Below are 26,126 nucleotides of genomic sequence, written 5' to 3'. Positions count from 1 at the left end.
AAAAGCAAAATGATGGACCCTAATTAAAACAGTAGCGGCAATCCGGGTTGCCTATGTGTTTCTCCGAGCTTGCACAGTGATGCCCGGTTTGTGCCACGCACCCCGGCCGCACTGATGCCGATGGGAGCACTTCATTGGCATCAGTGAGCTGTGAATAAGGGTCTGGGAGAAGGAAGGAGGTGGTAGGGTAAGCAGGTGCCTCTCCAAATGAAGAGAGAAAACAGGGTAGTTACTTTTAGTATGTGTTTTGTTTTGTTTGTTTTACCATGTACTGTTAAAACTGCCATAGTCTGCCGGTCTCCGCACACACAGGAGTAATTTCCAGCATCCGTCGTGTCTAGATTTTGGATTATAAGCTCAGCAACGACACCTTCATGTTTCATTTTATACTTGTCACTTGCTTTGAGGGTCTTGAAGCCCTTCTTCCACTCCACATTAGCAGCAGCCTTGTTCAGCTCACAGTGCAGAGAGACACTTTTACCCTCTGTGCCTTCTTCATCTGTCAGTTCTTTGGTGAAAAGAGCAGGCAGGACTGCAGAGTAAATGCAATACGGACACAGCATCAAAGCTGAGAAAGCCTGACCCATGAGCTACTCACTCTTCTTATCTCCCTGAAGCTGCATGTCACTGAAGCCATAAGACCTTCTTCACACTCCAGGATTTTGTTCCAGTTTCTAACATTTCAAAAGAGATTCCAGTCTGATTTTTATTTTTTTGCCCTCACACTTTAAAACTTGCTTTAAAAGCAAGTCTGCCTATCTGCAAACTTAGTTGACAAACCATCTGTCCTTTACTTTATACACAGTAAAATCAAAGGGGTAAAATAAGAGGCCATATTTCAATATGAAACCCAAAGCATTTTGTTCCCTTTGAGAAAAAGAGCAGTTCTACAGAAGTGCCTGATTCATGGCACTGTCTGTATTTTTATAAATAGAGCCCCTTAAAACAGAGCAGTTACAAACATGCTGCCAGCTTTCTGCAGAGGTGAAGTATATGCTTTGGAAGAGTTAAGCCAAAATTGCTAAAAAAGGGCTGGGAATAGCAGGAGAATAAAAAGGCAATTTTTCATCAAGATAGTCCTTGTGTAGCATCATACATTGATGAAAACTTGTTTCTCTGAGGAGCAACAAGTGTAACAGCCTAAGTTACAAAAAGCAAATGCTATTCCCGCTTCTAGGTCAATCCCTATGGGAACACTTTTAAACAAGCAGCTATACTGGACTAGAGAGATCGTGTTGAGCTGGGGACCTGCACCCCACTTGTCATTTGAACATAGCACCTGGGAAAACAAACAGCACGTCAAGAGGGCGTCAGGTGAAAGGAGAGAGAGAGAAGGAAAACAGGATGGAAAAGTTAATCAGCAGCGGGGAGGATAGAAAGTATACAGGGACCAGATGAAACAGGAGAAAAAGAAGAAGAGAGTTTGGAATTTTACAGGTTTACTTGGGGCACATGCTGAGAATTTCTTTTTACCATTTACTGTCAAAGCGGCCGTAGTCTGTTGATCTCCACACACACAGCTGTAATCACCAGCGTCTGCCAAATCCAAATCCCGGATCATCAGCTCCGCAAAGGGACCTTCCTGCTCTATTTTGTATTTTTCACTTGGCTTGAGGACCACATTCCCCTTTCTCCACTCGACCGGGGCCGATTTGCTCAGTTTACAGCACAAAGTGACCTCCTCCCCCTCTGTAGCTTCCTTGTTCAACATTTCTTCTTGGAAGAGGATAGGCAAGGCTGAAGGATGCAATACCAACAGAGAAGGAATCAGCACTAGAACAAGATGAACTGGACTCTGCTGTGAGTTACTGGGCTGCAGTGCATACATTTAACCAAAAATGCACTGCTGCGAGGTGGATACAGTTGAAAGGGGGGGGGGGTAAAACCTCCTAGAGTAGAGAGAAATAAATTAGAGAAAACAATATGCAATGTAGCTGTACTGTCTCAAAGCAAAAAAAAAAAAAAAAAAAAAAGCACAAGGGAATATTCCCTAATAGGGTGACTCTGGCACCACAGAGCCGAGAACATGAAACCTGTTAGAAGTCACACTGACCAAACTTGGGACGACCAGCAAATGCTGTCAAACACATTAAGTTTGGGGCTTAATGAGCAAAACAGGTAGAACAGTTACCATTCACTCTCAAGGCAGCTGTTGTCTTCTGGTCTCCACACACGCAGGTATAGCTCCCAGCATCCGTCAAGTCTAGGTCTTGGATAACCAGCTCAACAAAACGCCCTTCCCGTCTCATTTTGTATTTGCCGTTTGGCATCAGCACCTTCCCATCCTTCCTCCACTCGACCGAGCCCACCGCCTGGCTCAGCTCGCACTGCAGCGTGGCCGTCCCGCTCTCGGTGGCTTCCTCGTTCTTCAGCTCTTTTTTGAAACGGACTGGCAGGGCTGGGAGATGCAGAATGAAAAGGGATTGCAACCCAAGACCCTGCCCAGATCTCTGGTCAGAGGCTGAATCGTGATTTATCGTATGACTACCTAAGCCTTATTCCAACACCTTTACCCTTAAGTGCGTCCCGCCTTTTTTTGCGGATGGCAAAAAAAATTCTCAAGTACATTGCTCTGTGGGAATCAAAGTATACGTGATCTTGACTGGGATCATGCATACAAATGACAAACTCATCCTCATCATTAAAGGTGATGAACCATCCTTAACAGAAAATCCCAAGGAATCTTATGTTTCCATACTAATTCAGGAAAACATACGTGCCTGTCAGCACCCTTCACTTGAAGAAAGGTAAGATGACAACACAACACACACACACATCCAACATTGGGCACAATGAAAGCTGATCATGGATGGAGACTGGGGAAAGGAGTGACATGGCAACATGGAAAAGCAGAAGGATGAAAAAAGTAGAAGCAGGACATGAAGGTATGTGTTGTGAGGGAATGTACAGAGAGGAGGAGGGAAGAGATGGACAAAAACGTTCCAGAGATTCACGGGTTATTTCTGACTTTTTACCATTCACTGACAAGGCTGCTGTGCTTTTTTCGTTCCCCACCACGCATGTATAGTCTCCGGCATCCTTTGGGTCCAGATCGTGGATCAGCAGCTCAGCCACCGTGCCCTCCTGTCTCATCCTGTACTTGTTACTCGGCCGGAGAAGAGTGTGCCCCTTCCTCCACTCCACGGGGGCCTCTCTGCTCAGCTGGCATCGCAGGGTGGCGGTCCCACCTTCCACAGCTTCCACGCTCTTCAGCTCTTCTTTGATGAGCACAGAGATGGCTGAGGAATGAAGCGTCCTCATTTTACTTTAGGAGCATCATTACCAACTGGTGACCTCATATGGGACTTAAAGACAAAACAAGTTCTCTTGGCACAGCTAATAAGCTCTGACCTACCTGCACGTCCAGGACTCTACTTGAGTTTACAATAGCACACCATGGGTTTGGGAGGAAATAAAACCAAAACAATTATTTCCCAATAATTAGAATATCAAATTACCCTTCTGCTGCCCAAATGCTGTTGGTCACAGATGTGTGAAAAACTTGCTGAGAAAGTGCAGAAAAGAATTGCATATTCTTCAACAAAATGTGTAGCTGAGGTCTTTCTTACCTCCTGGCTTAGAGCTCAGACAAGCGCCTCTATCCAGAGCAGAAAGCAGAACAGCTATTTCAGAGGCAAGGAAAGATATCTTGTTATCAAGTATATTTGATTGCTATGTTTTAGCATGAAGTTATTGTCCTAGAAAATAGAGAACATAATGGACCCAGCCAGAGCTGCCTTTTGTTTGTACTGAACTCTTTATCTTAATGCTCACTATAAGTGCAGGAGCTAGCAGGACCATGGCAAGAACAACAACAAATGGTCACAAGCAGGTGTCTTATTCCTACCATGGATTTTGACTTGGGCTGTGGTCTGCTGGTCTCCAGTGTCACAGATGTATCTTCCCGCATCTTCTGGCTCTGCATTATGAATCACCAGCTCTGCCACTGTCCCCTTCTGCTTCATTTCATATTTGGCACTTGCCTGGAGTGTGGCTTCTCCCTTCTTCCACACCACGGTGGCATCAGCTTTTGTGAGTTCGCAGCGCAAGGAGACAGATTTCCCCTCTTCCGTCTCCGTGTTCTCCAGGGCTTGTTTGAAAAGGACAGGCACAGCTAGAACACAGAACCAGGGATTAGGACGTGCCCTATTGACCTGCTGTACAGGTGCCCCATAATGGCTGTCACCCCTTAAAACTGGTCCTTTTCCAAATGAGAAGAGCCACCCTAGACCCCCCCTTGGCTACGTGACATCAAAGTGATCCTGCTCGGGAGCAGGAAGAAATCTCTCCCCCAAATGTTATCATCTCGCTGGGGATTCCGAGGAGTATGGGGGAAGTTTCTCTCGTCTTTAATAAGGACCCTTTCAGAGTCCTCTGAGCACCCACACCTTCCCCGTTGCTGCAGGGCTCTGTGACGGTATTCATGCCCTATATCTCTCCTGCTTTCTGCTCCAGCACATACTAGTTTTGCTATACTACTAAAGGTACTGTATCTGTTTAATGGCGTTGGGGAGTGCAGGTGGCGTCTGAGAGCCTTTAAAAAAGGATGCCTTGTGGAGTTTGGGGGTTTAAACATTATTCAGGGGCTGGACTCGAATTGTGTTTTCATGTTCTTGCGCTCCCCTGCTCCTGGTCTCCAACTCTAACTCCAATCTTAATCACAGCCATGTAAAAAAGCAGATAGGTCAGGAACTATGGCACGTAGGGTATAGAAAAGGAACCCTTTGCACTGACTTATTTTCTGTTCAGCGGGAAGTTACAGATTTGAAATCCCAGACGCATAACATGAGATTACATGAATGAAATATATACAGGTACTTACACGTATGCAATATTACCGTTAAATTTTACATATGAATTTGTAGATGGCACTGCCACAAAGTGCTGTGTTGTTTGTTTTTTTTAATAGAAGATTTATTAAGCAATGCATTAAGAAAACGCGGCAACATATCTAACTTTACCTACCGTTTACTTTCACCCGAGCAGTGGTCTTCAGTTCCCCAGTGCTGCAGGTGTATTCCCCAGAGTCTATTGATTTGACATCTCGAATAATGAGCTCCGCCACAGTACCACGCTGCTTAAATTCATACTTCTCGCTGGCATAGAGAACAGTGTCTCCTTTCATCCATTTCACCGGGGTATCAGGTTTGCTGAGCTCACAGGTCAGCTTGACTTGTTTTCCTTCTTTAGCTTCTTCATTTTGGAGCTCTTGCTTGAAAAGAACTGCTATTTCTGAAAAAGAACATCGCAGATGTTTAAGGAAACACACGAGATAGGAAAAAGTGATTTCCATTTTGCTTCAGACTTTGCTATTCAGATAAAAAACCACAGGAGCGGAAAAACACTAGCAAACAGTAAACAGATTCTTACGGCTCACATCTGGCTGCCAGCACTCTACAGCAGCAAAAAAATATTTGAGACCATATGCTTTTTTCCTTTTAACCACTACCTGCACTATTGAAAACATTGCGGCTATTACTGCTGTCATTATTAAGATTAGTGGCAGATGCTGCCCTGCTATTAATGACACAAACAGTGTGTTGCAGTGTTGCAGACGGGTGGTCAGAGCTGGACCACTGGCACAAAAACCGTAAAACTTTATTGAGGTCAACTCGCACATAACACAGAGGACACAAAGAAATGGCAAAGCACTTTCTGTCATTACCAGCAGTATTGATTTCTCACTATAAAAAAAACCCACAACATATTTTTATCAGACATGAATAGACTTAAAAACAGCACAGAGCATACACGGAGAAGAAAGCACAGCTGCATAGGAAAGGGTCCTCGTGGAGATTCCTATGCAGGTTCTATCACAGCCTGGGATTCAAGGCGATTCAAGGTGAGCTAGTGTAGAGAAGGCACTTATTGGGAAAAAAAACCTCAACTGAAGTGTTTTCCCTTCAGGTCACGAAAAAAAAACCCAAACCAATTTCTTCCTAGCTTCTGCTGTCTTTTGGATATGCAAGTCAGCTACTGATCCGTGATGCAGTTGTCCTGTGGCTGTTGAAAAACTACAGCCTATTCTTCTGTTCTCCTTTTACCTCTAGTTTGGGACACTCAGTGTCACATGACTACTGATTTATTCCCCCCCCCACCCCCCATTTTTGCATTCTGCTGTTCAGCTGTGACCCTAATAGATAGAGGAAAGCTGCATCAGTGTAATTTGTTCTAGGCATCCTTATGACTTGACTCCTTCACATCTACTGGTGATCTGAATCTATATGTTTAAATCCTGCATCCATCCACACCCTTCTTTGTGAAGGGGAAAATGGAGCTGTTGTTTAACATTCGTTATGAGTGGGTTGGTTTTTTTCCTAACAGAAAAATTCCTCTTCATTATGGGTGAGATCCAGGTCCTACTAAAGTCAACATAGATCTTTCTTTTTCGTGTAACAGGTATTGGGAAAGCATCCTAGTACTAATGAAAGACATAGCAAATCTGGACCATTAACCATCACCTCTCTTCTTAGTTACATCATCAAGGTGGTCTCTTTCCTTGCACAGCAGATTTCAGCCTTAAGTTGGCTTGTTTCTTTGTGCTCTCGATAAACGCTGTGAGCATCTTGCCTTCCCTCCTCATGCTCTGAGGTTCAGGTGGACTATTCCAACAACCCAAATGCTTTTTGTTCACACTGACTTCTCTAATCCGGGCACAGCTTCCGATCAGCCCCTCCAGAGCACGTTGAGAAGAGCTGCATGCAGGATGTCCGCTGGTCACGCTGAACCCAGCCTGTGCCATTAACAGCTTCCTTGTCTCTGCTCGAACCTGCTCATGTGAATGAGCAATTATGCTCACAGGAACCAAGCTCCTCCTCAACCTCAGGCTGGAGCAATGACTCAAGACAGGCTGGAGCAATTATAACGTGGGTAGCAGGTGAGCCTGGTTCTGACGCGGCCCAGACCCAATGCTTACCTAACGTGCTGCTTACCCAATGTGCTCAAGGAAGTATATTAAAGTCTCACGTGTCTAAGAACAGAACTTTTGCTCCAGCTCAGACAACAGCCCTTCAGATAGCACCTCCTGCCTGATCATGGTCTTTGGAATAAAAACTTTGGATGCACTACTCTCAATAAATTTGGCAGCTTACGAATAAAGACAGCTTCAGAAGGTGATTCATCTCTTCTCTGGATTACCTCTTAGGCTGGGTGGATCTCCTACAGAGACGCCCACTGTTCTCTACTGACCCATTGCTTTCTGCTCCAGAGAGTAGCTTTCACAGAGCTAAAATCAGGTAAGATGAAGGATTTTCCTGTTTCACATTCTGTCACCTCTCTGGGTGCTGTCCCGGATGACTTGATGAGAACCTCTCCTGCACTGTGGTGCAAAGACATGAGGTTCCTTTTCAGTATAGTTTCATGTTTTTATCGTTTCAATTTATTACTCTGACCTCAGTGTTAGATGATGAGTTAGGACCCAAACCATCACTTCAAATGTTCTTACCCTTGACAGTAATAACCGCGCTACTTTTAGCTGCTCCAGCCTCACACTCATATCTGCCACTGTCTCTTTCTTCTGCCCTGTGAATGACAAGCTTGGCTTCAAATCCCGACCGGCTGATGTTATACTTGGAAGAATTCCTAAGGCTCTTCCCGTCTTTGCACCACTTTACAGGGCTGTCTGATTTGGAGGTTTCACAGTGAAGGATCACATCCTCTCCTGCAGTGACTTCAGTATCAACCAGCTCCTTTGTGAAGATGCAGGGCTTCTCTAGAATCACATAAAAACCATCTGAGATGTTTCAGAAGAGGTGCGGATTTTCAGATCACAAGTAATCTGAGATTTACATCCAAGATTACTTGTATCAAAATTACAGGTCAAGATTAGTAACAAATATTTTGGTGTTCATGACTATAAAGTCCTCGGGAAGGCACCAGTCATGCCATAAAATGTTTAGTAAATACCTAATGCCATCTGGAAGAAACTGAGAAGAAAATACATCTATAGAAGAACATAAATAAGATCTCTCTCGCATCTTGTTAAATACAAACAAGATGGAGACACGATTTTTCTAAGCCCTTTTACATGTGAGCTGATTAGTTTGAACCTTCTAACTGAATATGGAAAAGTTAATTCTGCATGAAGCGAGGTGCAATAGAGGTTTCTCAAAGCCAGTTGTCTAGAGCAGGTCTCATCTCATCATTATGAGTCATCTAAAAACCAGGCAGATAGCTCAGACTGGTCACGTAGGGTGTCTCTATAACCGCTGGAAGATGAGAGACAGCTCCAGAGACCAGATATTCACTTCCAAAATAGGCCATTAGGACAGAGAAGATGAACTGCTCTCTGGAAGTGCTTGTCTTTCTACACAGCTTATAGAAGTAACCTAAGCTAGATACCAATAGCTAAATTGGCCAAGGTACATCTTATCCCTCCTAGCTTAATGATTTTCAATCCATAAAAATCCAATCAATCAGGAGACCAAAACCTGGTTTTGGTACTGTAACATCACATATTAGCGTTACCAAAAAGAATCAGCCTTTTGCAAATAAGACCTTTCATTTACCTTCAGAAAAATCTGTTTGCATTGCTGTAGCATGGAAAATTTGGGCAAATCTTCAAATTTTGAAGGAAAAAAAAAAAGTTCTTTGCAAGAAACGTGGTGATTCTGAAAAGAATGAGGATATGATCTGACACAGTGGAGACTGTGTTTTACATCTCTGGGCAACGAGAAATATTTACATTTCCAGTAAGAAAACACCTCTCTAATCCTGCATTCTTGGGCTGTCTGGCATTCATTTTATTCCCTCACTATAGGAGTAGACTAACACTGCAGTTTTAACTCAGCTTAACTTTTCCAGAGAAAACAATTCATTGTCAACAATGAATAGCAGAGAACACACGTAATGTTGCTTTTCAAAAAATGAAAACTAAATTAAAAACTTATTGGTTGCACTTCTTTTTTTTTCCTTTCTTCCTGAACTAATTGATTTCTCCTCAGTTATCATCACCCCATCAGCTCGGCTCAAGGAAACCTGGACAAGGCATCCAATGTACCATCACTACAGTATAACATTCCCATCTAAGGTCCAATAAGCACACTGAGAGTTGTCAGTGTTAATCCCCCAGCCCTAGCTTCATCATATAGGTAGTGCTATTATTGAACATATACAGATATACATATGATGGGGCCAAATTTGTAGCATTTTTGTTCTTTTTTTTCACCTACCCACATTAACCCATAATTATTTCTACACATTCTTTCCTCTCCTGCAGTTTCTATGATAGAATTACCTTTAACAATCAAACTGGCAGAGGTTTTCTTATCACCAGCTTCAAATGTAATGACCCCCGAGTCCTTCAGTGAGAGTTTTTTCAACGTTAGCAAGTGATATCCACCAGGCTGAGACTGGATCTCATTAAGTTCATTGGTATGGAGTGGGGTTTTATCCAAAAACCACTGCACTTTGCTACAGTCTACAGGAGATATTCTGCATTTGAACATGGCAGATTCTCCTTCTAACACAGTGACATCTTCCAGGTCTTCTGTTATTAGCACTTTCTGGCCTGAAAGGAACATAGATACATCAATTACTGGAATCTTCAGTTTCTAGCATGAAAATCGATATGGAAAACTCCAAGATTTCCCACGTGAGTATTTCAAGAAAGAAATACGTTCATGATACAGAAGACTGAAACACAATTCCCCTGCTTTGAACACAAAAACCATTCACAGGAAGATAATATATACAGGACACACACCAAAATAGGATGAAGACAACTTCAAAGCACCAGAACACGTATAGCAGAACAAGTAGCCAGTACAATGTAAACCCAGTGTTATAAAGTTTCTCCTGAAGAAACTACCTGGAAAGGCTGAAAGGATGCATCTCTGACAGCATCATTGGGCTCTAGACATCACTAAGCAGATGATCCCTCCCATGACAACCCCTCTGTTTTTCTAGAGCAATTATAACTTGCTTTCTATGGGATAGGACCACACAGCCCCCACCTTCTTTGAGCTTAGTCCAACTGTAAACACAGTGGGAAGCAGAGAGAGTGTCTGACTGCAGCTTTAGTAAAAAGAAACAAAACAGTCCTGAACACCTGCCTGTACAGATATAGATAGCTATACACCTAACTATAAATGAATAAATAAAATAAGGTTATCACTGTATACAAAGATATATCTGATGTTTTTCCTATTTACAAAACCAGTACAGGGAATTTTTACTTTTATCTTGAGCTTTGCGACAGAGAGGTGTTTTTTCACTCAGAAAAGTTGGTGTTAGAAACCTTACAGCAAATTCAGGTAGCTCAGATCCTGAGGCCATGATGGGGAGTAAGCACGCTTCTTTGCCTCTCAAGGCTGCTCCAGCAGATGATCAGAGGTAGAGGAGTCTGGCTTTACCCCCTTAGTCGTTAATAACTAGCTATAATAATTAATAAGTGGACACCACCACTGCATCACTATGCGACTATTCTTGAATTGTTCCTCCTATTCTCTTCATCACTTCATCTATTTCAGCTGAAGAGTTGCTCCCGGTTGGGGCTCCAGTGAGGGAACTGTGAGAAGCAGTGACAACCAGACCTCACTCCTTCCCCTTAAACACTGCCCTGCTGTTCGCATTGACCACCACCGCTCATTTGCTGCCTGTAGCATCAAACAAAAGCTGCTCAGGTTGTACTCTTTAGTGTAACTCAGGTCTAAGGCACAGAGGGACATTAAGCACTTAAAGATCCCTGGACAACTCATTTACCCATCGCCTCTTCGAAACCACTTCTGGAAAGAGGCATCAAGGGATATGGAGAAAAGCCTGGAGGCAGAACAATTTTTCTCTCATTTAACAGCAGGCACTCTGAATCATATCCCTCATATGTTCACACAGGAACACCAGCCTCTCCTCACATCAGCATTTTGGGTTTTAAATTATACCCAAGGTACTCCAGGTGTAATTGCTTCAATTTGTCAAATTGCTCTGCATGTCCAGCTCCATGTTGCTCTATTTTTGTCCACGTGTCCTATGCAGTGTGCATACACCATGACTCAGAGCCAGAAATCAGTAGATCTGCTACCTGTATGCTGAGAAATAGACTTGCCTATGCATATAACGTTTCCTGGTGGAGAAACAGGGTGCACAATCATATTCCTTTCATACATACCTTGCACGACTAGCTTGGCTCTGGACTGGGCGTCACCAATGTCGCAGGTGTAAGTGTCACTGTCACTTTTCTCCAAGTTATTTATGGTCAGCTGCAGGACTTGTCCTTTCTGTGTGATCTCGTATTTCTTGCTAGCCCTGAGTTCAGCTATGCCTTTCCTCCAGACCACAGAGGATGCAGCTTTCTCACTCTGGCACATAAAAACTGCAGTTCCACTTTCATCAACTTTCAGATCTGAAAGTTCCTTGACAAAATAATTAGGTTTTTCTGGAAGAAAAAAAAAAAAAAAAAAAAAGACAGACAGATTTGTTACCCAAACAAGCCCTGAGCATACACAGTGGTCTTGAAGTGCTTCTGCCCCCACTTGTAGAATCACAGAATATAGAGTCATAGAATCATTTAGGTTGGAAAAGACCTCTAAGATCATCGAGTCCAACCGTCAACCCAACACCACTGTGCCCACTAAACCATGTCCCTAAGTGCCACTTCTACACGTCTTTTAAATACCTTCAGGGATGGTGACTCCACCACTTCCCTGGGCAGCCTGTTCCAATGCTTGACAACCCTCTCAGTGAAGAAATTTTTCTAATATCCAATCTAAACCTCCCCTGGCACAACTTGAGGCCGTTGCCTCTCATCCTATCAGATGGACTGGATCTAAGAAGATCACCAGGTCCACCTTGTGTCACAGGACATATCAGGTAAAATATTTCCAGAAAAGTTTAATGCCATTGTACAGGTACTGGTGAGGTCTCATCTTGCAGACCGCGTATAGTTTTGATCACCCATATTCAAAAATTGCTCATTACATGGCACGTAAGATTCTTCAAAAACTACAAGGTGTTTTTTCAGAGTTTTATTTTTTTTAAAAAGCTTTTAATCCATGACATTATTTGAAAACTAAAAATTGATCCTGTTTAGGGAGATAGGAGAGAAGAACCTCTCCCACAGGTTGTAGGTATTTACCCCAACTTCTGTACGTGCCAGCCCCTGTGCATGCTTCAACTGACCTTGCACTGTGACCCTGGCTTTCGTTTTAGAGACTTCTGTCTCACAGGTGTACTCCCCACTGTCCTTGATCGTGGAGTCATGGATGATCAGAATGGCCCGCGTTCCCTCCTGGTGCAAGTCATATTTCTGGCTTTTTCGGATCGCTTTGCCATCCTTGTACCACCTGATGCTCACATCAGGTTTCGACAATTCACAGCTCAGGCTGATGTCCTGCCCCACTGCTGATGTTTTATCCTCCAGCTGTTTTGTAACCTCAGTAGGTTTTTCTGAAGGGGGGTGGGGGAAAAGGAATTTTGAATAAAAATCATGGTCACGATCACTATACAGTTGGGGTTTTTGCAATTCAAATATGCAGCAAGTTTTCACATTCCCCAATGAATGATTCATATTATGTTAGGGAAGGGAGGGAAAAAGCACTCTTGCTCTTTAGTACATATTAATTGCAGTTATGGGCTCTCAGTGAATATTAATGATTGCTTACAGGAACTGAGGGCTTGTCCTGATGGCATCCATTTCAGGGGATGTCATTCTGTCATCACTGAAGTTACTGTAGGCATGCAGTTATGGCGGGATCTGTCTCACTAGATACAGACATCTACGCTATAGCAGTAGGTAGCAGAGGCACTCACTCCAGGGCTGCTGCACAGCCAGCAGCGATCTGCTAAGTACAGGCAATAGACTTCAAGGAACAATTTATTTTGTCCTAAATAGGTCTAACTCCAGATGATGAACTATGTCTGAAAGCTACCTATTTCTTCTCTCCACTGACTACCGGGGAGCCTTGGGTGATTATTTCTGATGCACATAGTCTAGGTAGTAATTGTCTGCACAATTACACTACCCAGTGTATTCTGCAATTCTCAAATATCTATAAAAAGTTTCAGCCTTTCACTTGTTTTTAAGGAAAATCTCAGTGCTTCAAGGCTCCCAGAGAAGGCTGCTATTCACTTTGATCATAACAAGAGTTTGCCTTCATGGTTTACTGACATACCTAGGTATGTCAGTAGAGAAGACGACACCCAAGAAAACAAACCCCAGAACCTTTCTGATCTCATTACCTTTCACAATCAGAGAAGCCTTGGAGGTTAGACCACGGGCAGTGAAAATGACTTCCCCAGCATCATCAGGAATCACGCTTTTGATATTGAGCACATATTTCCGACCCATGTTAGAGGCTTTAAATCGCCCACCACTTTCCACTTTGCTCCCGTTCAGCGTCCAGTTGAAGTCGTCAATGCTTTCATGGGACAAAATACACTCAAAAGTGCAATCTTCTCCCTCCTGGATTTCAGTGTTCTTCAGCCGTTTGGTGATGCCAATGTTCAGTTCTGGAAGACAAAAACTGGGTTAATACAAGGAGAAAGGGCTTTTATGATTGACATGAGTAGTAGTATTGACATTTTTAGCTCATCAGACTGGTTTATCTCCTTGACTGGCAGGACAGCACTGCATTCCTTACAGATGTATTTGACATGGGAAGGATTTCTCAGACGTTATCCACTCAGAATCACCACAAAGCTATAGACAAAAGGAACGTGTGAATTTCCTGGCTTTGCTCTGGAAGGACTGCATGGAGAACAGCTCACTCAGTGGAAAATAGTCAAGATTCAATGAGATAGAGGGGAGGAAACCTGCCAGATAGGAAGCCTCTGGGATGTTGTGTGAGGTTTTTCTATATGATGATATGAAAAATGGGATGTTTGAATTTGTGAATTTGTTACCATCTTACCCCTCCTGGTGTTCAAATCAGACAAATTCAAAATTTGTCTCTTTATCAACATAAAATTGAAAGCCATGAACACTTCTCTTTCCTTCAAGCAGCCACAAGGATTAGAGGACAAGCTGAATTGCTGGGTTCTTCAGTAGACAATTTTGTACTACTTTTGTGTTCCCACAACGAACTTTGAATTAATAGCTCAACAGTCTGAAACACAAGCTGCTTGGATTTTTGGGGGGGGTTGGTTGGTTTTTTGTTGTTTTTTTTGTTTTGTTTTTGGGGTTTTTTTTTGAGAAATTATTTGCTCTTCTGGGAGGATTTCTGCACCTTAGGAATGTTCAGGAAGGAAACATTGTCACTACACTCTTCACACATGATTTTCACTGAAACACCAGACATACATCAAAGAGTAACAGGGATTATTCAGACATCACCATGTTATATGAGGCTCATGGCGGAATAGGTGAGAGAGAAAGTGACCAAGCCCACCCGTACTTGCAGCACCCCTTGACTGCCCATCATCTACAATACTTACCCTGAACGCTGACCTTTGACTTGGCAACATCAGTGCCAATATCACATGTGTATAAACCTGCATCTGTCTTTTCAAGGTCATGGATAAGGAGGCACAGGGTCTTCCCAGACTGTATTTGCTCATACTTGTTACCAGAAGCGAGCTTCACACCATCCTTTTTCCAAACAGGTTTGACCTTCTCTTTGGAGACTTCACATTCCAGTTTAATCACACCTCGCTCCTCACCGAAAACATCGTCCAAGGACTTCATGAAGACAGCAGGCTTCTCTGAAGGTTAACGGGCAAAACAGAGAACAGCCAGGATATTTGAGACGTTTTCAATTGCTACTAAATATTTAAAGAGAGCTTAAGTAAACCCTTGGCAATGCTGATGATACCAATGCAGTCTCACAGCTCATGACTGGAATGAGTTTTAGGGAAATCAGAATTGATTAATGGGAGGATGCATGGAAGGAGAGAGGCAGCCTGCATTGCCATGGATGGGGAGTGATATTCAGTGCTGTAATCGTGGTCTCTCTTATAACTGCACACCTGTGAGATTGCAAGGACTCCTTTTTTCTCTGTGTTGGGGCATCTGTCAGGCACAGGACATCCCATCAGAGGGAACGGGGCTTGGAGCAGGCATCTAGGGCCTCAGTGAAGGCCAGAGGGACAGCTTCACACTTCTATGGAATAGTTACTCAACAAGATAGACTAGGTTCAAGGAAGCATCTTTCTGCATCGTGGAGGAGCAGAAAATGTTCTCTGGGAACATTCATGTCTCATTGCAGCAGTCTACACGTGGAAAGGGATCAGGGGGTTAGAAGAAAAACGTGTGAAGAGAAGTAATTGGGATGTAGGTCTTCTAAAGCCAGAGAGCTGGCACTGCCTTTTCATGAAGCAGGATTCATACAGTAGGACCAGCAATAAAAGGATATTCTGCATATTCTCTTCACTCTCCTGAACATCTTTGCTTTTGCTTCTTTGTTTTATTGATTCCCTTTATCTAGTTAAAAATATATTTGACAGAGAGGATATTTATATGGGGGAAATTTTTGACCAGATATAAAAGAAAGAAGGAAGAGGAAATCCTTCAGACTCTCTGAGTGGATAGAGTAAAAGAGTTAAATTATTCAGATACTCTGGGAAGAACAAATTAGTCATGATCAGGAGGCAAAATGCAAAGGAAATCAGAGACGTTATTCTCTAAAACGGTGTGGAGGACGTCAGACTCTGATTTTCAGAGAATGGCTCAGAACATTTCCCATTCATATTTCCAGATACAAGAAGGAGTTAATTTAGGATAACAAATCACTATGATTTACCTGAGCATGCATGTACAGGTGTGTTGCTAAAGAAAATATGATTTTGAAATTTCAGTGAGAGTTTTACCTCATGTTTCTGACATGCCTAAAATAATTCACGCAACTTACTGTGGCTTAGCTGATGCACAAGAACATGTTAAACCACAGCAACTCAAAGTTTGATCACACATTTCAGACATATGAAGGACAGCAGCAAGCTGCCTTCTCTTTGCTGATTCAGTCCAACTCCAGAACTGACGTACTAAAGGTGTGCCCCACCCTTGGAAGTACACTGAAGCTCACCTCCTTGCAGACAAAAATCTTTAGAAACAACAGTTTATAGACTACATATTACTGAAGAGACCTACAAGTAAAGGAAATTGCTCTTGAGACTATCATGCTTTTACTTACTAGGATAAAAAGCTATGGAAAGTTTTGGCAGGACATCAAAACAATCTTCCTTACAAAAAATCAGCAGCTACAGTAGAAACTTACACTGGAAGAAAACCCCTGCATGCCTATTACTCAGTCCCAAAGACGTGAAGCTTACAAGCAGGATTCCTGCATGGGCATGGTAGATAAGAGCTCTTTTGCATCTCTTTTTTACATTCAGGAGGAGTGTGATCACAACCCACCTATCACCTTCAGACGCACGGTCTCTGACACCTTGTCTGACTTCATTGTCACTGTGCCAGCATCCTCAGGCTTGACCTGCTTCATCGTCAGCGTGTAGCAATTGCCAATGTTCCTGATGTCATTGAAATTGTTGGTGTAAAGGAGGGTGCCGTTGAGGAACCATTCCACATCCTCGTCGTCGTGAGACAGCTCACAGGAGAAGACAGCAGAACTCTCTTCTTCAATTTCCACATCCTGCAGGTGTTTGAGTACTTCTACATTGCGGGCTGTAGGAAACCAAGGTGCACCATCACCACTGTCACCATAAATCAGTACTGTTACCACAAATAGATTTCATAGTCTTTAGAGTTTATTGGATTATTTAGTCTGGTGTCCTGTACACCATAGGTCATTACATTTCATTTACTTGGTTCTGCATTTGGTCCAACAAAGAACAACCATTAAAAAGAGCATATTGTCCAGAGCCCTCAGTTCTCTTTTAACACATAAAACTGTTCTGCTTTTTTTTTCTTTTTAATTGAAAAGTAAGTCTTTGTAAAATGTTAATGACATTATAGTGATGCCTAAATACCCCACAGAGCTCCAATCTCGGTGTGTTCATCACTGCACACACACAAACACATTATAACTAAATTACCCCTGACTCCCTGCCAAGGAAACTCAGAGGATGAGGAGATGAAGACAATGGGTTTGGTCACAAACAGCAAGTACGAAGAGATTAAGCAACTTGCTCAGGTTTAGGGAGCAACAGGAATTTAATTTTCTTTCCCAGTCCTTGGCCAGAGGTTTCTCTTTGCAGCTTCTCCACCCATGAAATGCTGTTTCTCAAGGACTAGCTAACTCGGAAGAAGGTTTGGGGAGTATTAAATAATTTTGTTGTTTGGATGAACCTCTTCAAGCCCAAGCTGTTACCGAGAGCTGCTTCCTGGACTTCTGGAAATGATGCCATGGCTCACCTCCAAATGTTGCTGAAAGTGACACAGCGATCATCTTTTACGGTTTCACCAGAGGTGAAGAACTGTCTAAAAACAGTGCCATACCAGGATGGGGTAGAACGTCATTATGAATAATAAATGTATAGCAGATATAAAAGCTGACACAGTGATCAGGAAATGAAAACCACAACCAAGATCACCCGAATCAGAGGCCCGTAGCAGGTTAACGTAAAGGGCATTTTTAGCAAGAAGTACCAAAGAGTTCTAGTTCCTCAGATGAAAGGGAAAATAATGTGCCTTGAAAAAGATGCATGAATTTCTGCCTTACCCAGATGGTGCCCTTCCACATGCATTACCTACTTCACGGTAAGTGCTGGATTTCAGTATCATGGAATATCAGCACATTGCGTAATACTGTCAGTTCACTTAAGATATTGCATTTATATAAAATTAGCAGGAGAGAACTGTGGGAATCTACCTCTACTCAAGAAGAGAGGTCCAGAGTGAAATACTGAACCATAAAGATATCATAGAATCATAGAATAGTTTGGATTGGAAGGGACCTTTAAAGGTCATCCAATCCACCCCACCCCCTGCAATGGGCAGGGACATCTTCCACTAGATGAGGTTGCTCAGAGCCCCGTCCAACCTGACCTGGAATGTTTCCAGGGATGGGGCATCCACCACCTCTCTGGGCAACCTGGGCCAGTGCTTCACCACTCTCAGTGTAAACAATTTCTTCCTCATATCTATGCAACAGGCAAGCATCCCTGCTGCAAACCGCTCATACCTTCAACGGTCAGCGTGGCTTCGGTCTCGGCATTTCCAGCCCTACACTTGTACACGCCAGCATCTTCGGGCTTCACCTTCAAAATCTTGAGCTCTGCCGAATGCTGCTCCCTCTTGATTTTGTACTTCTCAGAGGGCTCGATGGGTGTGTGGCCCTTGAACCACTTCACAACCTTTGGAGAAGGCCTGAAGTCGCAGGACAGGATGACTGAATGGCGCTCCAGAGCTGTCTTGTCCTCCATCTTCCTGGTGATCTGTATGTGGTAATCTGCAAAGCAGGGTTGGCAAAGAAGAAAGGATCAATCTGAAGAAGAGGAAAGTTTCTAATCTGTATTTCATGCCAATTAATTTCACAAAACAGTTGTGAATGACATACATGAACTGCTCAGATGGTGCTACAAGTTTCTGTTACAGAGCTGATGTGCTTTGAAGCTAAAACGGCATGATGATCTATAGGGAATGCTGGTTTCTGTAAGATAATACTGTACATTAACTACCAAATGCATGGTCCAGTGCTTACTGAATTGCTCTCTAATTAAGGTTTTTATTCAAGTAAGAGCAAATTAAAGACAAAACAAGGACTTCAGGCTACGATTGGAGATATTTACAATGATGACAGCAGAAGATAAAAAGCCTTGAAGCTTTGACCCAGATCAAGTCAATGACAAAGTGGATTAAGTAAATGAGCTATCAAACTTGACTAGTTCAGAAATGGGACAAAATAAACTCTCCTGGCAAATTTCATCTGTTTTGTCCTCTTTGGTAAAGTCAAGAAGAAAAAAAAAAACCAACCAAACAAAAAAACAGTCTTAGCTCAGTAGATTTGAATACCAGGTTTGAATACCAGGCACACCAAACTCATTTAATCACATCCCTTCCTAAGACATTGCTGTCTCATTTCATGCATCCAACATTGCACCCAACAACTTGTAATTGGGAACTAAGCAGATCTTCCATAAATTTCCAAGACCCCAGCCAGCGGAGCCTGCACATTAGACAGTACGTATGAAAAATTACTTTCTAGGGACTGTGAGAGGGAGGATCTCATGATCTAATTCAAGACATAACCACATTACCTCTGACAAGCAGGTTTGCTGTGGATTTTGATTTGCCAATGGAGAACTGAATGGTGCCTGTCATATCAGCACTGGTTTTCAGTATTGTCAGACGGTGGATCGTGCCTTCTTGCTGCATGATAATGTTTCTGCCAGCCTGTAAGACTTCTCCACGTAGAGACCATTTGGGGGGTTTCACGGATGGAATGGATATCTCGCATTCAAACTTGGCTTCTTCAGGCTCAGTCACATCCTCATCACACAACTCCTTTACAATATTAATGGATTGCTCTGGATGAAGGATGAAATGAGAAAACAGGGATTTAGGAGTCACGAAAGAACTCTTTCATTAGCATCCTGCACACTCATGCCATCTTTTCTGCATTTGAATACTGCACTTACTGGCTCAAAAGGCCTTAAAACATCCTTTTTTTTTTTTCCTATAAAAATAAACATATATTGCTGGTCACAGGTCAGACAGTGAGACTGACACAGCCTGAAGAGAATCCAGATCTCCTGATTCCCAGTCCTATTTCTAAAGCCACCTTCCTATCCTGATATCAAATACTTGGCACTAAAAAATGGAAAAGAAGGTTCACCGAAATGCACATGTTGATAATGGGAAAGGCTTTGGTTAGCTACAGCAACTTTTCTCCAAACAACAAACTGTCTCCAGCATATCTGATAAACTTCTCTGGAACAGGAATTTCATCACTTTCCTTAGGAGAATATACCATATATTTATTTTACAGGATGTTCCTGCACTTATCATCCTAAAAGGATTCAATATCAATGGACTTCAGAATAAATCAACACTGGATTAAAATACTTTTTAAGTGGTATTTTGTTTTCAAAGTAAATGACCAGGGCTTTCTGAATCAGCCAGTCCTCCTTCCAATGCATCGTAGAGGGGGAAAAAATGGTTTACTACCTTCAACAAAGAAATTAGCGCTGCTTTTGTCATCAAAGGCATCACAAGTGTACGTGTCCTCATCTTCATAATCTGCATCGTTGATGATGAGTTTCCGATAAACACCTTCGCTCACAATTTCGTATTTGTCACTAGGGTGAATTTCAACGTCCTTTTTATACCATTTAACTTTGGCACTGGCACGAGACACCTGGCACTCCAGGAATCCCCGATGCTTTTCAAGAGCAATCTTATCTCGCAAAGGCTTCACAATTTTTACAGGCAGCTCTAAAAGGAGTAAAAAAAGGATGGAATAATCAGTACAGTTTCTGTGGAAAGTGCCAATTAAAAACTCATTAGCAATACTTCTTTTATGTTCCATTATTTGGATGATGACAGGAATCCCCACTATGCTAAGCATTCAACTAGCACACAGCAAGTGAAGAGCTAATGAGAGGAAAACTTTTTATCCCTATTTTACCACTTGGATGGCTGAGCTGCAGCGATAGTAGGTAATTAACTCAACACTACACAGCAGTGCTATGGCAAAGCCAGGGACTGATCTCGAATTTCATGAACTCCTCATCAGTGCGTTAATTCAAATTTTTTCCTTCTCTCTGTCTCTGTCACACTGTTTAAGTTAAACACAAAAAAATGCTGTATTCTTTTTAAACATACACCAGAAAGAAAATGCAGGAGAAAGTCAAGCTACAGCTTTTTGTCCCTCAAAGTTCAAACACAACTTTTGATGTCTTAAGGTGCAAAACCAACATCCTGAGAAAATAAACTGGGTTCTTTAGCAAAAGTTAATTCCCAGACTGATATTTCACACACAGTAAGGTAGGCAGGAGTTTTTCTTTCCCTGAAAGCTTTAGGTGTTGTTTAACCTACTTCACATTAAAAGTGAGGGAAGTTGGTTGGTTTGTAACATGAGAGAGCTTAAGCAGTATTGGCATGAAAAGCATAATTACCTTTTACAGTAAGCTGGGCACGAGATTCTGCCTTTTCTGCTACAAATTTGATCTCTGCTGCATCTTCAACTTGGACGCGCAGGTAAGTCAGCGAATACGTTTTTCCTGAGAACGGACACACAACCAGACATAGCTTCCCCTGAGCAAACAGCTTCACTCTCCAAGGCACACTGCCAACATTGCTCAATCTGGTTTCAGTGCATCACCGCCTGCTCTCACGGCAGCAAGGCCGACCATTCCCCTATGTCTATGTCTCTGTATCGAAGGATAACCTAACCTCAGCTCCTCCAAAGACTGACTGAACGTGGTCCCCACCATCTGGAAAGTACTTGAATCAGAAGGATCCCACCCGCTCTCAGATGATACAAATTCCTACCCGCTGTTGGCAGCATAGGATGGTGGGATGACGCCAAATTCGCCTTACTAAAAGTTCCCTTCATGTCACTGCCCCAGCCTAGCAGCAGCCCCAAAACAAAACGGGAACTCTCTGCTAAACCTTCTTAAGTTCATTTTGAAGGTCAGACCCTTCTGCCTAGTCTCCCATACCAACACCTACTCCAACCCACCCTCATTCAAGAATGAGATCCCCCTTTTTCATCCTACCATCTTGACGCATTCTAATATTGTCGGCAGCCTTCAGCTTGTTGTCGTTTTTGTACCATTGGGTTTGGACCTCATCATGTGAAATCTCACAGACGAAAGACGCACTCTCGTATTCATTCACTTCCACATCTTCCAGTGGTTTAACAATATTGATATCTCGGGCTGTGAAATCATAGAGACAAATATTTATTTGGGGTTTCTCCATAACCGAGTGTGGTGTGTTTACCTTCTGCATACTTGCATGGAAAAAATGGATTGTGTTTTATTCTAGACCAGCCTCCCTTCCTGGATGGTTTTGCTTTTCAACACAGTAAATACATTTTACACTTGAACCTACAGGTAGAATCACCAGCCACAGTGGAGCTCACTGCAAGAGGATTTTATGGATGCCGGAACTTTATACAGGTTTTAAAAGTTAAACACATTAATGAAAGAAAATCTGCCAAGGAAAACTGAACACAAGCCTACCATCTCTTGTGTCACTATAAACCTGTCCCATTCACATGCTTCTCTGCATGCTCTCCTTTTGCTCCCCTGCTTGTGTCTCTGGACCGTATCAGCCACAGGGACCTCAGCCACATGTTTTACCTAGGAGATACGTTTACTTCAGAGTCCCCTGAACTCAGTATAATCCTCTTTAACTCTGCAGCTTTGCACTAGTTTATGTCAGAACTGACCCATATGTCTGTGCTACTGCAGCCCTTTCCTTTTGAAAGGGAAGGCCTCAATACACCTCGGATCAGCCTCAGGACCAGAACTCGGATGCAAACCAGCCAGCATTCAAATAGCAACCCATCCCAGTCACAAAGTCAGGGGGAAAAGGGGGAGTTCAACAGAGCAATGGAACAGGACAGATGTTCACGAAGATATTGCTGAACCCAAGTGGCCACATGAGGACAGCATCTAGTAAGCAATAAGAAAGAGTTGATCTGTCTTTTCAGATGCCCCTCTGGAAAATAACATCTGCCAGGGCACAGCAGGCCTGTCCGTTCAGTAACTGGCCTTCAGCACTAGCTTATCTCTGGTGCCTCAGAGCCTGGTGACAAAACACATCTGGCGCTTGACCGATTGCACAGTGCAACACACAGAAGGAAAAACTGTCTTGAACATAAAGGAGAGATGCAGACAGAAATCCTGACACTTTCCTTAGCATTTACAACATAAAAAGTAGGGCACATCTTGAGATCATATCCAGGGATTGTCCAGTCTCTATTCAGCCAAAGTCCCCCTGTGACAATGGCAGAAGCTAAACCAAACCATGTGCACACCAGCCATTGAATCCCTTCTTTGTGCCAGGCTGCCCGGTATTTGCTAACTTGCCAATTTAGAAACACCATTCAAATTCCAGAGAACAGAAATCACTTATGATAAATGGAAAACTAAGTTAGCACCTCTTCCAAAAATACTCTAAGGATAGAGCAAGCACAGGACAGCTCTGCCAGCACTTTCTCACTAGGAAGAAAAAGTTATCCAAAATGAGTAATTGCAAAATACACAAACTGTCCACGAAGCATTTCTTGCTGTGTAGGCAAAAAATACTGCAGTGGGTGTAATTTCCTACTTCAGTCAAACATACCATGAACCTTTAGGGTAGCTGATGTCTTGTCTGCAGCTGCTTCACATGTATACGTTCCCTGGTCTTCATATTCACATTTGTGAATAATGAGGCTTCTCTTATTTCCCTGGGAAATAATCCCCACCTTTTTACTTTGCTGGAGCTCCTTCCCATCCTAGAAGGGAAAAGGCCAAACCAGATCACATCAACTCTTCTATGTCTGCAGTGAGCAAAACAAACATTCAGATCTGTGCTTAATTCACCTGTCTCATTGGACTTAATGGAACTGTGCTTACCGGAACATATGTTGAAACGTGAGCACAGTGCAAAGTTTTCAAGAAGCAGGAACGGCTGAAGAACATGCATAACTTTTGGTTGACCTTAGACACCTATTTGAATGCTTAAGGCATTGTACAGGGTTGGCAGTAAGCTCCTTCAGACATTACCTTGAAGAAGTGCTGTTATACCCATTTAAGGGAAGTATCAGCTGAGCCCCAAGGAAGGTACATGAAATGCCTGAGCTGATCCCCAAAATGACTGTCAGGTGCAAAGGGAACTGAGGCTTCACCTTAAATCACAGTTCCCAATGAGTCTATAAATCCTGGGTGAGAACTGCTAGGCACGAAGTAAAGCACAAGAGTGCATTGCTATCAACAGCAGTACTCACATTCTGTGCAAGAACAGGAAAGTTTAACTTTCAACCCAATAAACACACCCAGTAAATAAATAAGAAAATGATGAACTGGGCAAGTAAATGAACATAAGGACGAGAGCGCAATGCTAAGAGCTGTATAGTAAAGGCTCAGACTCACATCCCCTGGAAGTGAAACTAAAGGCTCACATTCCCTTCCAGAGAAGTCAGAAATTAAAATACCACTATCCGTTAAATGCTGTACCTTGAACCACTTAACATCCACGTTGGGCCTGGACAGCTCACACTCGAATGTGACCTTGTCCTTCTGAGTTACACTGACATCTGCCAAAGGTTTGCTGATTCTCACAGGCAATTCTGCAAAAAAAGAGAAAGTCCAGTTAGTGGGAAATTAGGTCTCCAGGACTGTCTGGCACAAGCAATAATCATAGAATCATAGAATCTCTATGATTATTAAAAAGACCTCTAAGATCATTGAGTCTAACTGTGAACCCAACACCATGAATAGGCAGAGCCTAGCTTCCATGTGACAACAAAATCCTATTGTCTTGAGCACATTATCATGAGTTGTTCTGTGGACAATGATGTTACAATAATCCTGTTGACATTAGAAGGATATGTTACTGATGATGATCCAGTGCTTAACATCCCTTGCAGTTACAAAGAAAGCTTGTTGCTCTCTTAAAAGCTCGCTTGCTGGGTCAGGAGAAGACAACCATGTCCCACACCAACCAGGGCCTGAGACTTTCAGGTCTGTGTACCTGTCACAGTGAGCCTCCCTGATGAATGAATGCCATCTGCTTTGAAGGAGATGAGTCCTGCATCTTCAAGAGTCACCGAAGAAAGAGTCAGTGAATGTTTCTTCCCCAGGACGCCAATACTGATATTTGGTGAAGGTTTCAGCCGAACGCCATCCTTCTGCCAGGTCCCTTCCACATCCTCATGCGACACCTCCACCTCGAAGGTGACGGTCCCTTTCTCAGAGACTTCAAGGGGCTGAAGACCTTTCACCAGCTTGATCTGCCTCACTGAAAAAACAACAAGGACAAGTTGGAGATCTCACACCGACAGCTGTGAAACAGCCTGAGGACTTCCAAAATAGATTATTTCCCTATTCCTCACGCAGGTACCTGCCAATTAATTGGTATCTGCCAATTAAACAACCACCTTTGCAGGAAATAAAACCTGTTCATGACCATACTGCTGGCATGGCTGCTATTCTTAAAATGGATGCTTTCAGCTGAGACAAACAAGTCAGCCAAACATTGCAGAAAAAGGGCAAACTGGCCCTTTTTCTAGCAAGATCCACCACATTCACTGTCTATGCCAGAAATAAGCTTTGAAGTTGTACACACACAGAGAGGAGTAGAGGCATTCCTGTGCTGGGGGAGGTGGTCACCGATAACCATCAGGAAGAAACACTCTAGCAGAAGATAACGCTGTTGGTATTTACACTGGGACCAGGCTCCCTGTGCTGTGCAGCGAGAGAAATGTTGCTGAAAATACTTATTCTTCAGGCATGATCCAAGAGAAAGCAGATGATCAACAGAGATTAATAGAGCATAAAGGAATAAACAATATTGTTCAGCTTTTCAACTAGGGTAAAACAAGGGAGGGAAGGAAGTAGCAGGGAGATGAAAAAGCTTTAAGGAAAAAAAAAAATCCACAACACAGTGTGAAGTGCACTGACACCTCATGGCTTGGGGGACAAAGCATCCATATTTTGGGTGGATATTACCTGTTCCCAGTACAAGACATCAGTGACATCAGTGCCCTATCAGCCAGTAAAATGAATTTCATGTTTAAACTTGACTCACCCTTAAAAGAAATGAAGTTTCCAATTAAAAAAAAAAAAAAACAACCGACAAAAAAAACCCTCTACAAAGCCATGAATTATTCACAAAACCCTTCAACTCCCTATGGGCCCCCTGGGAATATTTCGACCTTCCTAGTTCATGTTTAGCAGAGATAATCCACATTCAGCCAGGACCTGAATGCAAATATGACCAGGAGTGGGCTGTGGGCTCTGTTCTGTGCTCGTGGTCTGGACCCAGCTCCTGGGCTGAGGACATCATAGCCTCTCTGAGGCTCAAACATCTCTTGATGGCACCTACCCCTATGCCACATGGGGGACAACAGGGAAGAAACTATTTTTCCAAAGGTCCCACGGAGATGATGTGAGTAGACTACGACTTTATTAACAAACTGGGTAGAAGCACAGTACTGTTCTCCCCAGGAGGGCGATGGTGGACTCCATGTAATGCCAGCTCCTTATGCCTTTCCTGTCCCCTCTGTGGCTGTTACACCTCACATCAGGTTTACAGAGGAGCATATGCATCCTATGTAGGATCCCGTCTAACCCCTCTTTCA

The 26,126-nt window shown here is 43.0% G+C and overlaps 1 protein-coding gene across 1 annotated transcript in view; it reads right to left on the bottom strand.

Annotated features, from left to right (window-relative positions):
• The window catches only part of OBSCN (obscurin, cytoskeletal calmodulin and titin-interacting RhoGEF), a 203,829-nt gene that overhangs the window by 114,221 nt on the left and 63,482 nt on the right, over nucleotides 1-26,126 (bottom strand). The window contains exons 26-46 of the mRNA XM_009333308.1: nucleotides 24,518-24,784; nucleotides 24,001-24,113; nucleotides 23,126-23,279; nucleotides 21,550-21,711; nucleotides 20,947-21,051; nucleotides 19,997-20,263; nucleotides 19,087-19,356; nucleotides 18,012-18,278; nucleotides 16,286-16,552; nucleotides 14,368-14,634; nucleotides 13,174-13,443; nucleotides 12,115-12,381; nucleotides 11,105-11,371; nucleotides 9,236-9,508; nucleotides 7,445-7,711; nucleotides 4,966-5,232; nucleotides 3,848-4,114; nucleotides 2,976-3,239; nucleotides 2,132-2,398; nucleotides 1,474-1,737; nucleotides 266-532 (exon numbers count right to left, since the gene is read on the bottom strand). Of these exons, the coding sequence (XP_009331583.1) occupies nucleotides 266-532; nucleotides 1,474-1,737; nucleotides 2,132-2,398; nucleotides 2,976-3,239; nucleotides 3,848-4,114; nucleotides 4,966-5,232; nucleotides 7,445-7,711; nucleotides 9,236-9,508; nucleotides 11,105-11,371; nucleotides 12,115-12,381; nucleotides 13,174-13,443; nucleotides 14,368-14,634; nucleotides 16,286-16,552; nucleotides 18,012-18,278; nucleotides 19,087-19,356; nucleotides 19,997-20,263; nucleotides 20,947-21,051; nucleotides 21,550-21,711; nucleotides 23,126-23,279; nucleotides 24,001-24,113; nucleotides 24,518-24,784 (5,079 nt within the window). The remainder of the gene's footprint in view (nucleotides 1-265; nucleotides 533-1,473; nucleotides 1,738-2,131; nucleotides 2,399-2,975; nucleotides 3,240-3,847; nucleotides 4,115-4,965; nucleotides 5,233-7,444; nucleotides 7,712-9,235; nucleotides 9,509-11,104; nucleotides 11,372-12,114; nucleotides 12,382-13,173; nucleotides 13,444-14,367; nucleotides 14,635-16,285; nucleotides 16,553-18,011; nucleotides 18,279-19,086; nucleotides 19,357-19,996; nucleotides 20,264-20,946; nucleotides 21,052-21,549; nucleotides 21,712-23,125; nucleotides 23,280-24,000; nucleotides 24,114-24,517; nucleotides 24,785-26,126) is intronic.

This window comes from Pygoscelis adeliae, unplaced genomic scaffold (genome assembly GCF_000699105.1).
Source record: "Pygoscelis adeliae isolate BGI_AS28 unplaced genomic scaffold, ASM69910v1 Scaffold88, whole genome shotgun sequence".
Classification (NCBI taxonomy): domain Eukaryota; kingdom Metazoa; phylum Chordata; class Aves; order Sphenisciformes; family Spheniscidae; genus Pygoscelis; species Pygoscelis adeliae.
This window is presented reverse-complemented; position numbering and strand designations above follow the sequence as displayed.